Source organism: Protopterus annectens, chromosome 5.part0 (genome assembly GCF_019279795.1).
Source record: "Protopterus annectens isolate FY-2018-M chromosome 5.part0, PAN1.0, whole genome shotgun sequence".
Lineage (NCBI taxonomy): Eukaryota > Metazoa > Chordata > Ceratodontiformes > Protopteridae > Protopterus > Protopterus annectens.
The window spans coordinates 420,913,921-420,934,601 of NC_056735.1; the positions used below are offsets into that span (position 1 = coordinate 420,913,921).

Genomic DNA, 20,681 nt, shown 5'->3' on the forward strand with positions numbered 1-20,681 from the left:
CACACAGGCACACAGGTATTTTTGACAGTACATGAATTTCGTCACTTAATGTATTGTGTAGGTTTCGTAGAGAAATGAAGGAAAGAGGTGGAGATGGTTTCATGTGTAGAAGCTGCTTCTCATTAATTTCTGAATTTTTCTTTTCTAAGAATATTAAGTATAAAGTGGTTTGTTTTACTTCTGATGTACATTTAAAATGAAGGTGCTTACTTTCTAACATGGTGTTCAGTTTTTCTGGGACCTCTCCTTCTCACTCTAGTCTGGATGCTGGCATGTATTGAGTTAGCTTATGTTACCATGTCAACCTAGGAAAGAAGAAGCAAGCCAAAGTATAAAACAATATTAAAAAACATAACACCAGATTAACAATGTCAACTTGGAAGCTCTCAGGATAGTCAGAATGTGTTATGTTATAACTATAAAAAAGTTATTTTGATGAATTAATATGATTCACTATTTACCATAGATATCAGTTAAAAAATTTGTAACACTGATTGTGTGACAAACCCTTTTAATGTGGAACTGTGAGGAATATGTTTTTCTGAGACTCTTGAGAGATATGGTCAGATCCATCTTTTGTTGCACATGTGCAAACTAAAAGGAAATACTTAAAATAGGTGGAAAACAGTATTGAGAAACATTAAAATCTGCTCAGTCCTAAACTTGTAAGTCAGCCAAAGAATAAAACCAGGACTAAAAATGTCTCATCTGTATTTAAAAGCACGTTTAATACTGATAATTTCATTGGGGCTTAGGAGATCCCCTACATATGACATGATTTGCCAACAAAGGTCTTTGTATTCTAACATGCTGTGCAAGTCTCTGTCTCTAGCACACGATTGCTGTATCGATAACAAAGAAGGGACTATCTTCATTTGGGACAGGACGTGACATGTTTATATAGGGCATTGTTCACATTCTTAAAACAGACTGCATACAAATGTTTATAGATGCATTGTGACATATTCTACCTGGTCCTAACCACAATGAAGCTCTTAGCATCGCCCCATGTATATATGTATGTATATTACAATCAAAATGTCAGGTAGTATCATTTGTTAAACCATTGTGCCTCAGATTTAAAAAAGGCCTATCATCAATACCCTTATAAAAATTGGAATGACCAGAGTGATATATCCTCCATGGTTTTCTGTCCCCAGTAGGAACTAACATTGCCTCCTTGTACTCCTTAATGATCCTAAGATTCACAACCCTTCCTTTATTAAATAATGGACCATCACTCAGTGCTCCAGATAAATCTTCATAGACTTGTACTATATATATTAACTTTTACTAACAAGAAATCATAGATGGAAGGTGAAAGCTTGAATGCATTAGAGTTCACTTTTTTAATTAAAGTGGCTTGTATGAAACTCAAGCAGACTCTAGACTATGTAATTGACTGTGTAGTTGTTTAGTGAGGTCTGTCCTGTGCCAAGAGCATTTCTTGCAATAAAACCATTAGATGTATTTCTTATGTTTACTTGTATCCTTCATGCTGAAAGAGCCTACTTGAATGAATATATATATATATATATATATATATATATATATATATTTTTTTTTTTTTTTATTACTCTTGGATAACTGATACATCTAAGTATAAGATCTCTCTGGATGTTCTACAAGTGCTCAAGTCCCAAGCACTCAAAAACCAGCAACTCAAAGCTAGGGAGTTGAGCATTTTGTCACTTGGGTGGGATGCTGCTTGCCTTATGCCAGGACTTGAATATGACCTCTAACACAGCTTCCCCAAATACATTAGTCAAGTTCTAGTGAGGTAAATGTGGCTGGCAGCCGTGGTGAGGGATTGGGAGATGGTAGAAGCATAGATTAGGGCAGTGGTAAAGAAGGGGGTTTTAGGTTTAGGAAACAGGATGAGGGATTTTAGTTTAAGCATTAGAGAGCAAGAAGGGAGACTTAAGATTAGAGAACGGGAGTGGGATTTTAGATTTAGGGACCAAGAAGGGAGTCTGAGGATTAGAGAGTGAGAAGGGAGTCTTAGGGCTAGAGAGCAGGAAGGTGATTTTAGGGTTAGGTTTAGAGCGAGGAAAGTGAGTTTTATGGTTAGGGGCGAGGAAAGTGAGTTTTATGGTTAGGGAGTGAGAAGGCTATTTAGGCATTAGAATTAGGGTTCTAGCAGTACTGTACAGTTTTTTAGGATATGGTTTTGGGAAGACTATTTAGTTTTTGGAGACTGAGTTTGTGAGACTTTGAGCACTTTCCTTTTCAAGCAAGTGTGTCATGAACAAATAGCACATGAGCACTTAATAGTAGACCCCATCTCTGTCCTTCATTTGACAAACTTATTCTAGCCTATACCTGGAACATGTCTTGCTGGCTATGTATGATGTCACTTTGCATGGCAGTTTTGTTTATGCTACCTGTTCAGTCAGCTTTGAAATACAGCCACAGAATCAAGGATCAGGTAGGAAGCCTAGCTTTATAATTCCTATTTAACCTGATTTGACAAAAGATATCAATTAAACTGCAGGCATGATATATTCTTCCAATAAAATTCTGTATATAAATGAGAAAGATGTCTAATATCTACTATATCATTAAAAATCTACTGAAATAAATATGTATTATGTACACTTCATACTTATGTAATGACACCTTTCTTTTGGTACAGGGCCTTTAATTTGGTAGATGCTGTTGTTTTGTATTGATATAGAGTAATTTGTAATTTTTTTTAAATATGCTGTAAAAGAATAATAAAACAGCAGACATGGTTAATATATAAGTAGCAGACAAATGGAGTTGCTGCTGGGAAGAATACATTAACAAAGCTTGCTTGTGAGAAATGTATACCGCATACATTGTTGGCAGAATATACTGCAGGAGTTTATCTATGTGGCTTAAAATAACTCAGGGAAGATGACACTTCCCATACATAGGTGCACCAGTCTTTAGACTGCAATGCAAAACATTTCCTCATATACAAAGGGAAGGGCAGTTTTCAAATGAATATAACAGTATTAGGCATAGCTTTACATTTCTGAGTATGTACTGCAAGGTATATATGCTGATTTTACCCATTGGCAATGTTTTCACATTTTAGTGGAAAAATCATGATTTACCATAAGGTTCAAATAAAGCTATAGAGACCTGTAATCTACACTGATAAATTGGATTTTTAACTTAAATAAGCATTTGTTTTTCTTTATAATCAGTGATTAACCACATGGACATTTTTGAAGTGAGATTTGACTGTGTATTCACGTTAAAGATAATACTCAATCTTGTGCATTTTCCTAATTTTATTCTAGATAATTATGACTGAGAAAAGGATACAGTGGCCTAGTTCACTGATCTATAAATAAAATAAAAAATGTTAACATTTACTGCTTTGCCACTCTCCGAATCCCGTTTTTAAATGAAGTGCATTTTGCGAATTTCTTATAGTGAAGTTATTTGAAATAATTTCAGCAGTTTATGGGGTATTTCTAATGGTTACGGTTAACTCAGAATGCATAGAAATTTCATTTTTAAGTTGTACTCCCTTCATATGAATGCTGAGCAGTAATTTATATCTCTTTTTAGAAAAAAGTGTAATATTCTGCTGCTTCTGATATTATAATCTAACATAATGGTTTGTTGTTAGATCTGTGAAGATTACTGGTTTATGTTGAAACAGTTCTCATCTGCCTGTCTTCTGTAAAGATAGCTAGAATGTTTTATATTTTGTTTTTTTTTGCTTGTTTTGCTTTTTATAATTTTGTTTTTATATTTTTAGGAAAGAAAGTTTCTTGGTGGTTCAGGCCAGATTAGTGAAAAGATCATGGAGCGTCTTGGTGATAGAGTAAAATTGGAGAGACCTGTGTTTCGCATCGACCAATCAGAGTCTGTGAAAGTAGAGACATTAAACCATGAGACATATGAGGTAATATTGAATGGCAAAAACAGTAGCTAAAATAAGTGCTGTAAGACAACAATGTAAATACAAAGTAGATTTATAAATGAAATGAAAGAATGAACGTTAAACATTGTTACCCAGCACATGACATCAGCCTTCAAAAACATGCCCCACAAATCTAAAGAACGACAAATAAAACTGAGTGAAGAAGTATAATTTCTGCTGTGGTTATATACAGGATTATGTTCATATCTATGATCGTAAACAGCTTGTTATGTCTGAGAAGTAGATTTTAATAAATTTGGCTCAGGAATGAGGCTTATGGATTCCTAGGTTGACAGGTCAATAGTAGGCTGTTTATCCAAAAGACGATTAGGAGCCCGGCAATAATACCCTAAATTATATGTATCCATTGACATAACTAACTTATGCCTAGTTTCAACCCCTTTCAGTGTTTGAGAGGACAGACCAGAGGTGTATTTATGATTGTTCATTCATTTGTCCAGGTGAGGTCATCTCCACTTGAGAGGTGATTTTCTTGAAATCCACATTGAGAACAAAGAGCAAGCTTAGCAACCAGGCTATATTGTTTTATTGAATATAGATTGCTGTTATAATTTAGAGGCTTTTACCTATTTCCTTGGAGTTACTGTGTATTGAACCAAAGCAGCTGTTCATGTTAAACTACAGTAACCTGTTGACAAATGAAGGGTCTGAAGTCCAGAAGTGTTTGATGAGAAAACATCACACCTGTATGACAGGATATTATAGTGGTTTGAATACTAGCAAACATATTCATGAGCTTGTAAACACTCCATAGGCTTTTAATTGTAAAGTTCTTACATAAACAATTGCAAATAATAGCACTTCTAATGTGCAAACCTCAATATATCCAGTTTATTATTTGGCTGATTTGTTACCAAATTAATGGGATTCCGTGTACTGCAAAATATCATACCTGTTATGTTAATGTATCAATTAATAAACTTCCTGGGTAGGTATGATTTTTTTTTTTTTTGTAAAACCTGTCTACTACCTATAGTATTTTTTCTCTTTTTCTTTCTTTTTCCCCTCAGAAAAAAAGAAAAAAAAACATAGTCAGGCTTTTGTAAAATAGTTACCTAGATAAAAAAGGATGCTAAGAAAAATACCAACAAATTTATAGCATTAATTAGAAAGAAAATAAAGCATGACTTTTGGTTTCATTTTGAATGCATTTCATTGACAGAGTAATAACATTTCGATCATACAGACGATGTTTTTCATGAACTACCATGAATATGTCTAGTCTTGATAACCTGGGTATGGATAGAAATATTTTAGCTTGCAGTAGTGGTACAGAGTGAAGTGACTAGTGATCTACAGTCTTGTTTCTTTTTATTGTATCCATTCCAAGTTAGTAAAACAATCATTATGGTTTCTGATATTTCCTATGCTTTATGACTCTTACAGCAGTTTGGGTTCTGACAACCATATAATATGCCTTATAAATGTATTGCTGAGCATGGTTTGCCCTTACAGTTTATTATAACTTACCTTCTCTTTTGAATTGCTAGTAACCTTCTGTTATTTTAACCACAGCTAAAAGGCCAGCAAATTGCTTCTTCTACACGTTGCTTCATATGGGCTGCTGTACTTGAATTTCATTCATCAGACATGTTGCTGTGTTTTACTAAGCTGAGCTAATACACCATCATTCATAAAGAACTGTTCTCTGTTTTTTTTTCTCACTCTACTCATTTATGACAGCAAAGCCTAATCCTTGTTGGGTCATATTAGTTTCTGTAATAATGCTGCAAGTAGCTGCCACACTCTAACCCCTCTTCCTGTTCCTGGGGGGGGGGGGGTATTTCCTTTCAGAGCATTTATTAAGATTTACAGTAGAATTTGGAAGGTTTGGGAAGGGCAAGTCTTCCTCAAGTGATACTAACAACACTCTTACTGTCAAAAATTTCAGTGTCATGTCTACTTTACTTTCCTGTAGTTATGCAATGGAAAAAATGCCAATAAAGTCCATAAGAGCATGTGTATACTTTCCCACTATTTACTTGCACATACATTCTACAAGGAAATCTGATACTGTCATCTATCCAAGCAGTTTCTATGGTACAGCTGAAAGGTGTGGTGCATTTCTACATGCTTTCAAAAAAAAAGTGCAAACTTCTGAAGAATTAGTCTCATCTCCTCAGTGTAACATCTGGGTACTTGGGTTTCCAGTCATGCCAGGTCTTTGGAAATATAAGCAGTTGCCTTTCCCTTTTAATAATGCCATCTATAAATCTGACAGCTAAGTGGTAAGACCTGTACCTCATAGCGGCTGGGGTTCACTTATGACATATGATTGTTATCTGTATACAGTCTGCACGTCTGCATAGATTTTCTCTCAATACTTTTGTTGGCAGTAAATATGTTTTGTGTGTAGTTTTGTCGATCTCTGTCATCTAGGTCATGGTTTAAAAAGGCCCATGTTCCAATGCAGTTAACAACTGATTAAAAAAGCACAATAAATGAATTCTGCAAAACTGAAAGAGATTTATAAGTGAAAATAACAGTGGCTATTCTGTACTTGTTCATCAAAGAACTCAACTCTTAGAAATTAATCATGTGTCTTACATTTTCAAGATTGTGTTTTCCCCTTTGCCAAGTGTACTTAAAACTGTGTATGAAGTGCGAAAGCTTTCATATATCTGCCTGATGTTGTCATCAAGATTACAACAGTAAATATGTAAACATGCATTAAATATTTAATCTAACTCATGTATATCTTAACCAAATAAGTAAACTTGTCTAAAGGGGCAAGGGTAAATGCAGTACAAATGTGTAGTTTAGAACAGCCAGTCAGCCATTACATTTCTAGAAGGACACCAAAGTATTCCTCCCCCAACCCAGAGACAAAGGGAGAACATTCAGACTCCACAAAGACAGTGAATCTGGGCCTCAATTAAACAGTGAACCTTAGAGCTATCAGACTGTAACCCTAACCAATAAACTACCATGTCGCCTTGTAATAGTGACCGTCAATGTCCTAGACAGCTGTCTATTCTAAGAAAGACTTAGTGCAATATATTATGAAAGCTACGGGTTGTTAATATTAATGCAAAAACACAATGTAGAAGTTGGCCTGATGGTACAGAGAGAGGTCCCTTTCTCTGACGTCACTTATCACTATGGATCCATTAAGACTGATTTTGTCTAATGTATTATTTATTCACTCAGTCATTCGGTCTTTCACTTCCTGATATCCATTTCATCATATTCATTAGGGGGACTGTAGTCTACCTTTTCAAACAGCAGTTATCAAGAATGGGACAATTCCTGACTGGAATGCTATTTTATGGTTAGAAAAATATTTTTGATTCCACTGGTAGTATTGGTATTAAATAATGCATAATTCTCCCTGCTGCAGACTATGAGATGAGGTACAAAAAAAAAACTTTTAAGATTTTCTCAATGGACAAATGATGCTTAGCATAACCAAGGAAATAACACATAGGCTAAGCATATACATTTTCAGCATCTTATTTTGTAAAAAGATGAAAAGTATGTGCACATTAACTGAATTAAAATCCCTGCAGTATAAATACCCTAAAATATTACCAGAAAACCTTTAACATAGATCCTCTTTCCAAATGACTATTTCAGCCATGTCCCATACTTCTTTAAAACAGTAGCTAAATAGATAAACATTTTACCTTCAGCTATAAAATTAGTTCAGTAGGTTCAGTTTCAGAGACATTAGCACTTTTTCTCAAAATAAAGTGCATTCAGAACTCATGTGTAAGAAAAAACATACAATTTCCTCATTTTTCTTAACTTGATCATAAGGGTTATGGCCCAGTTAAGCAATGTCTAATTCTCATCCTCTACTGACGTTCTGAGACTAAGTATAAAAATTAAACGCTTACACAATTTTATCAAAGGAAAAAAAATGTTACATAATATAACCAAGTAAATACCAAATAGAGCAAATATAAGAATTTTCGGTTCCACTTCATATCATCGAATTTCATTTCATCGAATTTGAAAACATCGAGACCAAATCGTCGAAAACCCAAATCGTCGAAAACTCATATCATCGAATCTCAAATTATTGAAAACTATAAAGCAACTAGAAATAACATCCCAGACACTATTTACTACATTTATGCACCCCCCACACCCCCCGTAATTAAATATACCAACTCCAAGGTCGCACTACAGTGGGGTTAGGAAATTACATTTTTCCCCCACTGTAGTGCAACCTTGGAGTTGGTATATTGATTTACGGGAGTGTGTGGGGGCTGCAGGGGGGCTTGCCCCCCTGCATAAATGAAGTACTAACTCTGTGGGATGTTATTTCTAGTTTTCAATTATTGGAGATTCGATGATATGGGTTTTCAACGATTTGGGTTTTCGACGATTTGGTCTTGATGTTTTGAACTTCGATGAAATGAAATTCGATGATATGAAGTGGAACCGAATTTTCAATACCTTATATTGTGAAGGGATGAAAAGTACATGCAAATTAACAGAAACACTAAAAATCACGCACTGTAATTTCTTAAAATATTAATAGAAAGTCTTTAAAACAGATTCTTTTTCACACAATTGGGTATTAAATTAATAAAGGAAAGAGAGAGAAAAAAAGAGAAAATGTAATTTACGGTATAGCTGATAAATATAGAATTTTACATTTTCTCCTCCATCTGGTGCTGATAGCGGAAAGTCTTCACATAACCAGTTGGGTCATTCCATAGTTGGTCAGTTAGTACTTTTTTCAGCTGCCAACTTACAGAAGTATTAAGAACCTTCCCCACTAAGCATGTAAATATAGTTTCTTATATAAGAATGCAATACTGATATGGAATTACTTTCTAGACTTGAACACACCCACTTGTTTGTCCTGGTCCCCTTCAATAAAACACATCACACAGAATGACGTTTGACGACCTTTATTAAACTTTCATAACATGGCTTTGATAACCAATATTATTAAGGTGATATTGAAGTGTATTAACACACCAGATGTGCAGTATCAAGCCCTGCCCAAACCCCGCCTGACACATTGCAATGCAATTAATATTCAGCATCTGTGCCGAAAGCAACCCAATGTTTTATTGTAGACATTCACTACCAAAAATGAAATGTTTTACTAGGGGCATAAAACTAAAATGCCTGTTGTACATCACATTTTAGTTAGTCAATCGGGCAGAGTTCACACCACAAAACTGTTAATCTAAATGATACTGTTATTAATGGCTGAAATTGTTTGCAGTACCAGCACCGTTGCACAACACTTGTTCAGCAGGGTGGGGTGGGGGGCGCAGTGACCCCACAAGGGGGGGTGCAGGGGGGCTTTCTCCCCTGAAAAAGGAGAAAGTATTAATTTTGACGAGGATGGAGTTCGTTGTGTGCATGGATTCCGTGTCAATCATGGTGTATTTACATATTGAAACTCTGCCTGCCACCTTGTCAATCAAATAGGCCACGTCTATTCCTGCAGGAACTAACTGGTGGGTTAATACACTTCAATATCGCCATTATTAATTACAGCTGAACATCTTACAGCTGATTTTAATAACAACATAAACATCTCTGTAATGTTAATCAGGGCCGTGTGACTTTACTCATCCTGACCCAGTAAGCAGTGTCCATACCTCTACTCACTTACTTTACTTATGAAACAGAATGAAACAACTCACTTCATATACCATTTATTGAATTACTCATCCCACCAAGTCCTTTGCTTATGAAGCAGTGTCCAACGACTCACTTCATATACCATTTACTGAATTACCCCTCCAACCAAATAAACAGCGTACTTACCTCCACTCACTTATATTTACCACTTATTGCCTCCAGCTGCTCACTTTCCTTTCCCAACTTATTGAAATGAACATCCAAACATCAGAGGGTGAACAGAAGAGGGCAAGCCTGTCCCTCTTCTCCGCCCTACCCGGACTGCTAAAATAACCGCAATCCACCAATCCACCAAAAAAACAGGGAGGGAAGGCGGGCAGCAAGTTCACACCAAAATCTGATTCCTTGCCCAACTGGTTTAACCCTTTATGCTCCTCCCCACACCTTACCCCATTTCCTCCCAATCAATCCTCCTTCCATTTAACCATTTCATCCCCCACCCTCTTACCTCTCACTAATATATTTGTCTAACGCCCTACTGAAGATGTCCCTGGACAAATTGGTTTGTTGCCAAACCTCATTTCTCAAAAGAAAACACATACTGGTTTAGGCTGGTAAATCTGAGCTGGTTTTATTTTAGGTGAACTAATGTTTGCTATAGTAAAACATAAGCATACCTTTCCCATGAGACCTGGGATACTTTATAGGTGGAAACAAAAGGTAAACAAATCACCTGTTTTTATCAAAAATTTTGAGTCATAAAACATTTAGATACAGAAGAAGCTTCTTCTTTGAAGGGAATTTTTAAAAAAATCTGTGAAACTAATACTACCTCTGGGTTACCTAAACAATTCAGGGACATAAAGCACTTAGGCCCAGGAGCAAACAGATATGCTGCTGCTGTGAGTGCAATATGCACCAATAACACAAACAAGCAACACAAAAATGTGAAAGCTATGTTTGTGCATCATAGATGCTAGAAAGTAATATATTTATTAAACAGTTCTGTCACACAGAAAATGAGAATGCCATGGAGCAGATGATGGCCCATACCAGCACACACACACACACACACACACACACACACACACACACACACACACACACACACACACACACACACACACACACACACACACACACAAACTGCAGCAAATATTTGGCATCCTGTAGTAGTGTCTGAATCCACAGTGTCTTGTAATAGTGATGTTTTTCTAGACAGCAACTCATTTGTAAAATAATTTCATGATCTCCCTCTCAAGTAAAATCTGCACCATACACAGTGACCAACAGAGTTTCACCATGATAAGCCACACTTTATATCATTTTGTCTATATTAGCTAATCATACATTTTAATTCAAGTCCACTTTGTCATCAGGCATGTTGTCAACTCTGTCAGTCTCTGCGTGGATAAAGCATTAGAATACAATTTCACAGCTGTGGCTTCCATCAACTCAGCTTGTGCTACAAGTTCTTCCTTCTCTATTTTGTCTGCCTGTTAAGGTGCAATGCTCCAGTACCCTCTAGTGGAGAGAATGGGAGGTTTTCCAAGTGAACTGCACAAACTACCCCAAATAAGTATAAATACTATAGCTGGTCACCCTTCAAAATAGGCCATGCATTGCGAGTCTTGCATGGTGAAGAAAAATAATATAAATAAAATAAAACAGGAAAATAAAATAAATGAAAGCTTGCTGTCATATAACTGTCTACATAAGAGGCAGTCTGAAGAAAAGTAATATGTGTGAGATAGTTATAATAATAATTTCAAAAGTTTGAAAAAGAACTGCATTGGTTCAAAACACCAAACACCTTTTTAAATGTATAAACCATAGTATCAACCTGTGTTAGAGGGAGTTTATTACATATACTGTATATACATATACATATATATATATATATATATATATATACACACACACACACACACACACACACACACACACACACACACACACACACACACACACACACAGTGGATATAAAACGTTTATACACCCCTGTTAAAATGCCAGGTTTTTGTGATATAAAAAAACTGAGACCACAATAAATCATTTCACAACTTTTCCCACATTTAATGTGACCTATAACCTGTACAATTCAATTGAAAAACAAACAAATCTGTTAGGGGGAAAAATATAAAAATAAAAAACATACAATAAGCTAGTTGCATAAGTGTGCACACCTTTAAACTAATACTTTGTTGAAGCACATTTTGATTTAATTACAGCATTCAGTCTTCTTGGGTAGGAGTCTAGCAGCATGGCACATCTTGACTTGGCAATACTTGCCCATTCTTCCTTGCAAAAATGCTCCAAATCTGTCAGATTGTGAGGGCATCTCTTGTACACAGCCCTCTTCAAGTCACCCCACAGATTTTCTATTGGATTTAGGTCTGGGCTCTGGCTGGGCCATTCCAAAGCTTTAATTTTCCTCTGGTGAAGCCATTCTTTTGTTGATTTGGATGTATGCTTGGGGTCACTGTCGTGTTGAAAGGTGAAATTCCTCTTCATCTTTCTAGCAGACGTCTGAAGGCCTAAAAGTGACTGGTATTTGGAACTGTTCATAATTCTCTTCACCTTGACTGAAGCCCCAGTTCCAGCTGAAGAAAAGCAACCCCAAAACATGATACTGCCACCACCATGCTTCATCGTGGGGATGGTGTTCTTTTGGTGATACAAAGTGTTGTTTTTGCACCAAATGTACCTTTTGGAATTGTGGCCAAAAATGTTCAACCTTGGTCTCATCAGACTATAAAACATTTTCCCAAATGTTTTTGGGAGACTTGATGTATTGTTTTGCAAGTTTTAGCCAGGCCTGGATGTTTTTCTGTGTAAGAAAAGGTTTCCATCTTGCAACCTTACTCCATAGCCCAGACATATGGAGAATATGGGAGATTGTTGTCACATGTAGTACACAACCAGTACTTGCCAGAAATTCCTGCAGCTCCTTCAGTGTTGCTGTAGGTCTCTTGGCAGCCTCCTTGACCAGTTTTCATCTTGTCTTTTCATCAATTTTGGAGGGACATCCAGTTCTTTGCAACGTCACTGTTGTCCCATATTTTCTCCACTTTTAGATGATTGTCTTCACTGTGTTCCATGGTATATCCAATGCTGAGGAAAAGTTTTTGTACCCTTCTCCTGACTGATGCCTTTCAACAATGAGATTACTCTGATGCTTTGTAAGCTCTCCATGAACTTTAACTTTTGCTGTAGCAGGCAACTGAGTACATGTCAAGAAAATCCTGCTAGGACAGCTGAATTTTATTTGGGGTTAATCAGAGTCTCTTTAATTGATGGCAGGTGTGTACCCAAGAAGACTGAATGTTGTAATTAAATCCAAAGGTGCTTCAACAAAGTATTAGTTTGAGGGTGTGCACACTTATGCAACCAGCTTATTGCAGGTTTTTATTTTTTATATTTTTTCTCTAACAGATTTGTTGAGTTGTACAGATTATAGGTCACATTAAAGGTGGAAAAAGTTTTGAAATGATTTATTGTGGTCGAATTTTTTTTTATATCACAAAAAACTGGCATTTTAACAGGGCTACGTACACCTTTTATATCTATATCTATATATATATATATATATATATATATATATATATATATATATATAGGTTCATAGGTTGTTACTAGGCTATCATCCCTAGGGCCTATACAAGCCTAGCCATAACAATTCCCTGGATATTTATTTCCACAATATTTACTTCTCTGGACCCCTGTCTAGCAGGGTGACTGACATGATCCCCGGGGTGAATTTCCTATCTCCCATCCAGTCATCAAGGTTCCTTTTGAAGAGGGAAAAGGAGACACTCTGCTTGACATGTATGGGCAGTCTATTCCAGAGTATGGGGAGTCTCTTTGTCAGGAACCTATCCCTCCAGCATGTTTTGTTCATTGTGATGACAAGGTTTAGATCCCTGGACCGTTTGGCTCTGAGGGATTGGGATTTCTTTAAGTGGAGCATGTCCAACAGCTCAGGGTTTGACATGGCCTTGTATGTTAAGCAGAGATCGCCTCTGAGTAGACGATATGCCACAGAGTATAGCTGGAGTTTTTTTAGATGGACAGCATATGGCATCTACTTTAGACCTGTGATTCTTTTAGTGAGGTATTGCTGTGGCCTTTCCAGCTGTTGCAGATGTCTTGTGAGGTACATACCAAAAGGGGCATTATACTCTATAATGGGTGTAATGAGAGATGAGTACAGTTGGACAATGACCTCCTTATTTCTGGATGAAAAGCCCTTAGTGATGAGGTGTGCCACATAGAAGGATTTCCTGACTGTAGTGGTGATGTGGTTATCGAAAGTGAGACCACTATCCACCTGTGTCCCTAAGTCTCTCATCACACTTTCCATGTTTAGTGTACTGCCACCTATGTGGTAATTCATGGGTACATGTTTTTTTCCAAAGGGGATAACTATACATTTCTTGGCATTAAGCTTGAGACCATGGCTCTGGCACCAGGTATCTTTTTCTATAAGACCCTTTTGTAGAATATCCACATAATTTGGGGATTCAATAATGGCTCCCAGTTTGCAGTCATCTGTGAACTTTGTTAGCCAGAGTCCCTTAGTGTTGGCCTGTACTTCAGAGAAATAGATACCAAACAAGAGTGGTCCCAAGACTGAACCCTGAGGTACTCCACTTGTCATTTGTCTGGAGCTGGATTTGGAGTCGGCTACTTTTATAGTCTGGGTTTTGTCAGTAAGCCAGTTGGCAACCCATCGAGTGATGTAGGGATTTATGCCCAGCTTAGTAAGTTTATATATATGTATATATATATATATATATCTATATATATATATATATATATATATATATATATGTATATATATATATATATATGTATATATATATGTATGTATATATATATATATATATATATATATATATATATATATATATATATATGTGTGTATATATATATATATATATTTATATGTATATATATATATTTATATATATATATATATGGGTCTACTGATTTTCATTGAATACCACATATTGAAAAGAGCAGTAGACGCTCAGTTAAAAAGTGCACTTATTCGAAAGTGCACTTTCACTAACTCAGCTCCTACGAATGGATCACACCACAGTGGAGGACAGCAGGAAAATATACTATGTCCTCCACTGTGGTGTGGTAGTTATGGCCCTTAGGGTTAGGACACGGGTCATGGTAAGGGGATAACCCTACTAGCTATCCCCCTTACCATGACCCGCGCCCTAACCCTAAGGTCCATAACTTCTGCACTAAACATCTGTACGTAGCCCGTTCGCTGAAGTGGGTTTCATGAAAGTGCACTTTCGATTAAGTGCACTTTCGCATAACCCAAGGTCTACTGTGTGAGTTCGAAGAAGTGTATTTTCAAACTTATACAGTAGACTCATATATATATATATATATATATATATATATATATATATATATATATATATATATATGGTTTGTATCACTTCACTGAAAGACCATTTCACTGACACCCATTTCACTGAGACCAAATCACCTAAAGTTCATTTCACCTAAAACTCATTTCACTGACAAGTAGTGTAGTGTGGGGAGCACAGCCTAGATGGGTTTTACCAAATAATGTAAAACAAGAGCAGACAACAGAAAAACAAATTAAGTGGGGGTCTATGCCACCCACACACCTCAATGTGGGGGCTATGCCCCCCACACCCCCCTAACTATATATGTTAACACCAACATTGCACTACAGTAGGGAAAAATACATATACTTTGACTTGCCTTAGAGTACTACTTGTCAGTGAAATAAGTTTTAGGTGAAATGAACTTTCAGTGAAATGAACTTTAGGTGATTTGGTCTCAGTGAAATGGGTGTCAGTGAAATGGTCTTTCAGTGAAGTGATACGAATCCATATCTCTCTCTCTCTTTATATATATATATATATATATATATATATATATATATATATATATATTTATACTAGAATGTGATAGAGACTTTGTTCTAGCAATAGTTTTACATCTTCCAATTTCAAATGAGTAGCTACACCACCTAGTAATTTGAATAGGATCTGTAAGCTCAATTTTTGGTAAAAATTGGAGCTCCTCATTCCTTAATGCACGATCACAACTCTCCTCACATAACTCTATAACTTAATACTTCCGATCTAGTTAGATGTGGAAGATGTTTCAACCCAGAAATTCTCTTAGTAAATTTCCTCCCTTTTCCTCTGAAAATTAATAAATCCTTTGGTATATGCACACATCACAGTATGTTCAATAATAGGTTGAAGAGATGCAATAAATATTTTTTTAAATAATTATGTATTCCTTGAAACAAAGTTCTTAAAACTTAATGCTACAGCTTTGAGCATTTTAGTTTTAATTACTTGGACATGTGATCCAAATTTAAAACTGTTTCTAAAGTCCAAATCCTCAAATTCTGACAAATTCAGTAAAGCTGTGGTTCCTTATTTCACCTTGACATCCAAACTAATTTTGCCAAAGTAAAGGACCACACATTTATATGTATTAATATTCACCCCCTTATAATTTAACCAAAAGACTGCTTTACTCAATTACACATTAGATTCTTCCGTATCCCTTGATGATGCTTTAGAACTTGTCCACATTTGATATCATCAGTATATTTTGCCATCCAGATAGAGGAATGCTTTGGTATCTGATAACAAAAAACATTAAATAATATTGGGCCCAATACTGAGCCTTGTAGGACCCCTTTAAGCACATCAGCCCATTTAGGTAGATCATTCTTAATTCTAACACTCTGCTTCTTCCCACTCAGGCAATTGGAGACTGAATATATAATGAATGGATTTATCAGCTTTTTATGCATTACATCAATAATTATATTATGTGGAATACTGTAAAAAATATAGAAAGATCTATGTATAACACAACAATAGATTAACCCCGATCCATGGCCAAAGTAACAGGGTCATACAAAGTTGTCAACTTAGTAAATGTTACTCTATTACAGGTAAAACCATGTTGAGACAGATCCAGCAGAAAATCCTTTAAATCATTAATCGAGATGGATAATAAACATCTCTCAAAACTCTTACCTACCAAGGGAATTGGACTAATTGGCTTATAACTGGAAATATTCTCCAGTGAACCACTGTTAAGACTAGGTATAACATGTGCACACTTCCAGCTTAAAGGGACAATAACATTGTATAATATACTTAGTGTAAGTAACCCAAAAACATCCTTGTAAGTTTTCGGGGCACAGTGAACTATCCTGTCTTATGCAGCCCAACAATTTTCTTACCGATAGATATTATATCACATTTGTGTTCTTCTGGTGGCAGATGTCATGGTGTGTACCTTGCATGTAGTTTATCAATGTGCATATCTTTTGGTAGGCTGTGAATTTTTTTCTCCTCATAATATTCTTACAATGAAAGATTACTAAGTTCTGATGAGCTGCATTTCTTTGTGTGTGTGTGTGTGTGTGTGTGTGTGTGTGTGTGTGTGTGTGTGTGTGTGTGTGTGTGTCTGTGTGTGTCTGTGTGTGTGCTCACATACATGTGTGCATGTGCTTGAGGATGTGAATGTATAATTTGATAAACTATGTATTGAATTTGCACTTCTTTATTTCAGAGTTAGTCAAACTGTCTTTGGCTGCTATAAACTTTCTAGATTCCTTACAGGTTAAACAAGATCAGCTACTTGCAAATACACCATAAAATTACAAGTGTATGTGCTTCTAGTGCCTTCTTTAAAACATTTTATAAAGTATGAACTTCTTTTGACATCCATTACCTCCATTAAAAAATCTGCATTATCTCCATATGTTGCTATACAGAATCTGTACATTTATTCTATTGTCTGACAGAAATGAACAGCAATCAACCTCCCATACTAGAGCTAACTGGTCCACATTAAAAGAGCTTGAGCTTCTCCTTTTTGGACTTTTATTTAAGATTTTGAAGTCTGATTTTTCTCCCATGCTTTCCTTTCCTCTTATAGCTCATTCTTATTGTGCATTAGTTGTCCACAAAGCTCTTAACTCACTATCACCGATGAACCAAATATGCCTTTTGTGTTGTTGGTCCCAAAATGCTGTGATGCCAATATTGTCATCCTTAGCAACTGTATGACAGTGAATGAGTTCTGAGTTGGAAGTCATTACACAAGTAAGGGCAATTGCTATTTGTTAATGCTTTTGCCATCATTCCAAAACATGTGCATCTCAATGAGTTCACTATAGTCTGTAGACCTCTGATTAACTATCATTTATACACATTGCAATTGTGCTCACCACAGTGACCATCTACTCATTTTCAGACAATTCTCCCTGTTTTATAAGAGAATCTAGTATATCTAGTTTACTGTAATGCAGTTTTGGAGGTGCTGCGGTAGTGTTGTCGCCTCACAGTAATACGCTGTCCGTTTCGATTCTCAGTTAGAGCGTCTTCTGTGTGGAGACATGCGTGAATGGGCGTATCTTCGTTGAAGGTTGTGCGTCAGGGCTGGCAACTCGGCACGTAAAAATCTTCTGCCAGTCATTAGCGGACCGGAGTTCCGCTGTGGTGAACCCTAACTGGGAAAAGCCAAAAGACACAACAACAACAACAACAACTGTAATGCAGTTTGCATTACTAATCAGTATATATTAGAATAATGTTGTACTATGATGTTTTTATTATTCTACATTTCTTTTCATCTTTTGTGTACTAATAGCAAGCTTGATGTTAAAATTTGCATCTGTCCTTCACTAGGTAGTGGCTAAAATGGATCCTGATAGATTAGTCCATTACCGTGAATATCAAACAATAAATAAAAAGTAAATACTAAGTATGAGAACAGTTGGTTTGTTCTTTGACTGTTCTGTATCAGTTTCCTGTATACACACAAAAGGGATCAATTAGCACATGGCTTTCTTCTGGCATCTTTCAATGATTTGTGTACAACAGAATTAACTAAGGGGTGCTTGGTGCTTTGGGAGTAAAATGGTGATGAGATTGGCATTAATCACTATTGTAGTAGTACTGACTGCTGGGTCTTCTGGTACAGATTTTAGCATCCGTTGGACTTCTACAATGATTTCTAATCAAGTCATGGAACATCTTGCATTTGTTGAGTAGTAGGAATCCACTAGTCCTCTAGGATCTTTCTAGATACAAGCAGGTGCAAGATACTGACATTTGATCCTACCACCAGTGTATTTGCTGGCCTCCAGTGATTTCAGGAAATGGGGATGTGCTAGATCACATAAGTCAATTATAGTACAACCTTTATTCCCACCACTGGGATACAGGGTTTGCAAGATTATTCTTTTATTTCACAAAACAGGGTCCCGTATGTATTTTGTTTAGTATAAAATATTCAAAAAATATGGGATATGCCGTTAGGAGATAAGTATATTTTTTGCTTTGTGACTCAAGTTTAGCAGTAGTGCTTGCCTGCTGAATGCCCAAGAACTAGTTTCTGGTGGTTATGTCTTTGCAGAGGTATTTCTAAGGACAGGAATGTGCCCATATATGTGCAACTACCCTGCATTTAGAAGGTGATGTAACCATTATCCTGAACACAGTGTTTACATTATTTGAAAATACTATTTAAGTGAGACATGTTTTAGAAGGTTTTTAGCACTGAAGAAGGATTTTTATCTGAAAGCTTTGTGATTGTCATTGGTGTCATTGTTATTAAATATATTTGTACAGCTTTTGCAAAACAAGTTTATTGGTTCGTGCATTTAGATAATGACATCTGATAGTAGTAGAATGGATATAAAACTTTGCTATAAGGCCAGTGAATAAATGAGTTTATATGAACTATATTATTTCTAATATGTAATTGTATAATCTACCATTAGACTTAGAAAACATTAATAATGTATTCGTGTGTGTTTGATTTTGTATCAATGCATAACAACTTCTGAATTCATAAACAGATTATCAGGCAAAATCTGCCAGTTTATACATTTGTAGTGAATTTCAACTTATTTCTCTTACTTGGAGAATCATTCTTTTCCCATAGGTTTATCAGAGGTCCTGTTGTTTATGGATATGGGTTTGTCAATGTTCTGCTTAAAAATCTGTCCCACAAATTAAAGAGAAGCCTGGACTAAATATGATATTTCACAAAGGCAAGAAAAGTGGGTAATTGTCCATTAGTTATGATGGTCTGGGAGCGAAGGTTTATATTTAATAGTAAATATTACTCATATATTAAATTGTATCATCGATTCTAAGATGATATTTGTTTAATTTGGAAAGAAAATTCCAATATTTTGAATGAATTTTTAACTTACATTAATGAAACCACAACTTTTTTTAAATTCACGTGGAGCATCAAGAGTGATAATATAAATTATTTAGGCATTAATATAATTAAAGATTATGAATTTAAGACTTACATTTCATCTATTTATAGGAAAAAACTTACTCTAATGGCTTCCTTCATTATACTAGTGCACATCCAGACCATCAGAAAAAATCTGTAATTAAAGGGCAACTCGTAAGAGCTGCCCGAATGATAACTAATTTTTCAGATTTCTTAACGGAATGTGAATATTTAAGAACTATGTTTATTAACAAAGAATATCCTATATTTTTAATGGACAAATTAATTTCTGAAGTGATACAAAAAAGAAGAAATGGTTATTTCACGCCAATTTTAAAAACAAAAAATGAATTACCTATTGAAAATAATGGAGTTGGATGTGTTATAAGTGTAAATCCCAATAGAGAGAACAATAATTTAGATAATTTTAGTCCTGCCAATAATACTAATTGTCAGAATGATTCACATAATTAATTCTCTAAAGCATTAGTAATCACTTTTACACAAGATTACCAAATGTTAAAGGATGTATTTATAAAGAATTGGGAAATCATAATGGACGATCCACAATGTAAAAAATACATTAATCAATTCCCTAAAATTGTATATAGAAAAGGTAAATGTTTTAAAGATCTGCTTAGATCTAATAATAATAATAAGGAGAAAGAAAAGAAAAAAATAGGAACTTATAAGTGCGGAGGATGTAAATGGTGCCACAAAATTCAAGGAGGGGATAATTTTTTTATAAGGAATAAGAAGTATTATATAAAAAAGAAATGTAGTTGTAAGTCAAAAGCAGTAGTTTATCTAGCCATGTGTGACTCTTGTACTTATTTTTATATAGGGAAAACAGAAAGAGCACTATCACAGAGAATCTACAAACATGAGTATGCAATAAAGAAATTGAAAATGAATA

General features: G+C 35.5%; 1 protein-coding gene across 1 annotated transcript in view; it reads left to right on the forward strand.

The window, feature by feature from the left end:
- Positions 1-20,681, forward strand: part of MAOB (monoamine oxidase B) — a gene marked incomplete at its 5' end in the record, with an annotated part of 474,299 nt that overhangs the window by 275,076 nt on the left and 178,542 nt on the right. Inside the window, one exon of the mRNA XM_044072378.1 lies at positions 3,740-3,886. Within this exon, the coding sequence (XP_043928313.1) occupies positions 3,740-3,886 (147 nt within the window). The remainder of the gene's footprint in view (positions 1-3,739; positions 3,887-20,681) is intronic.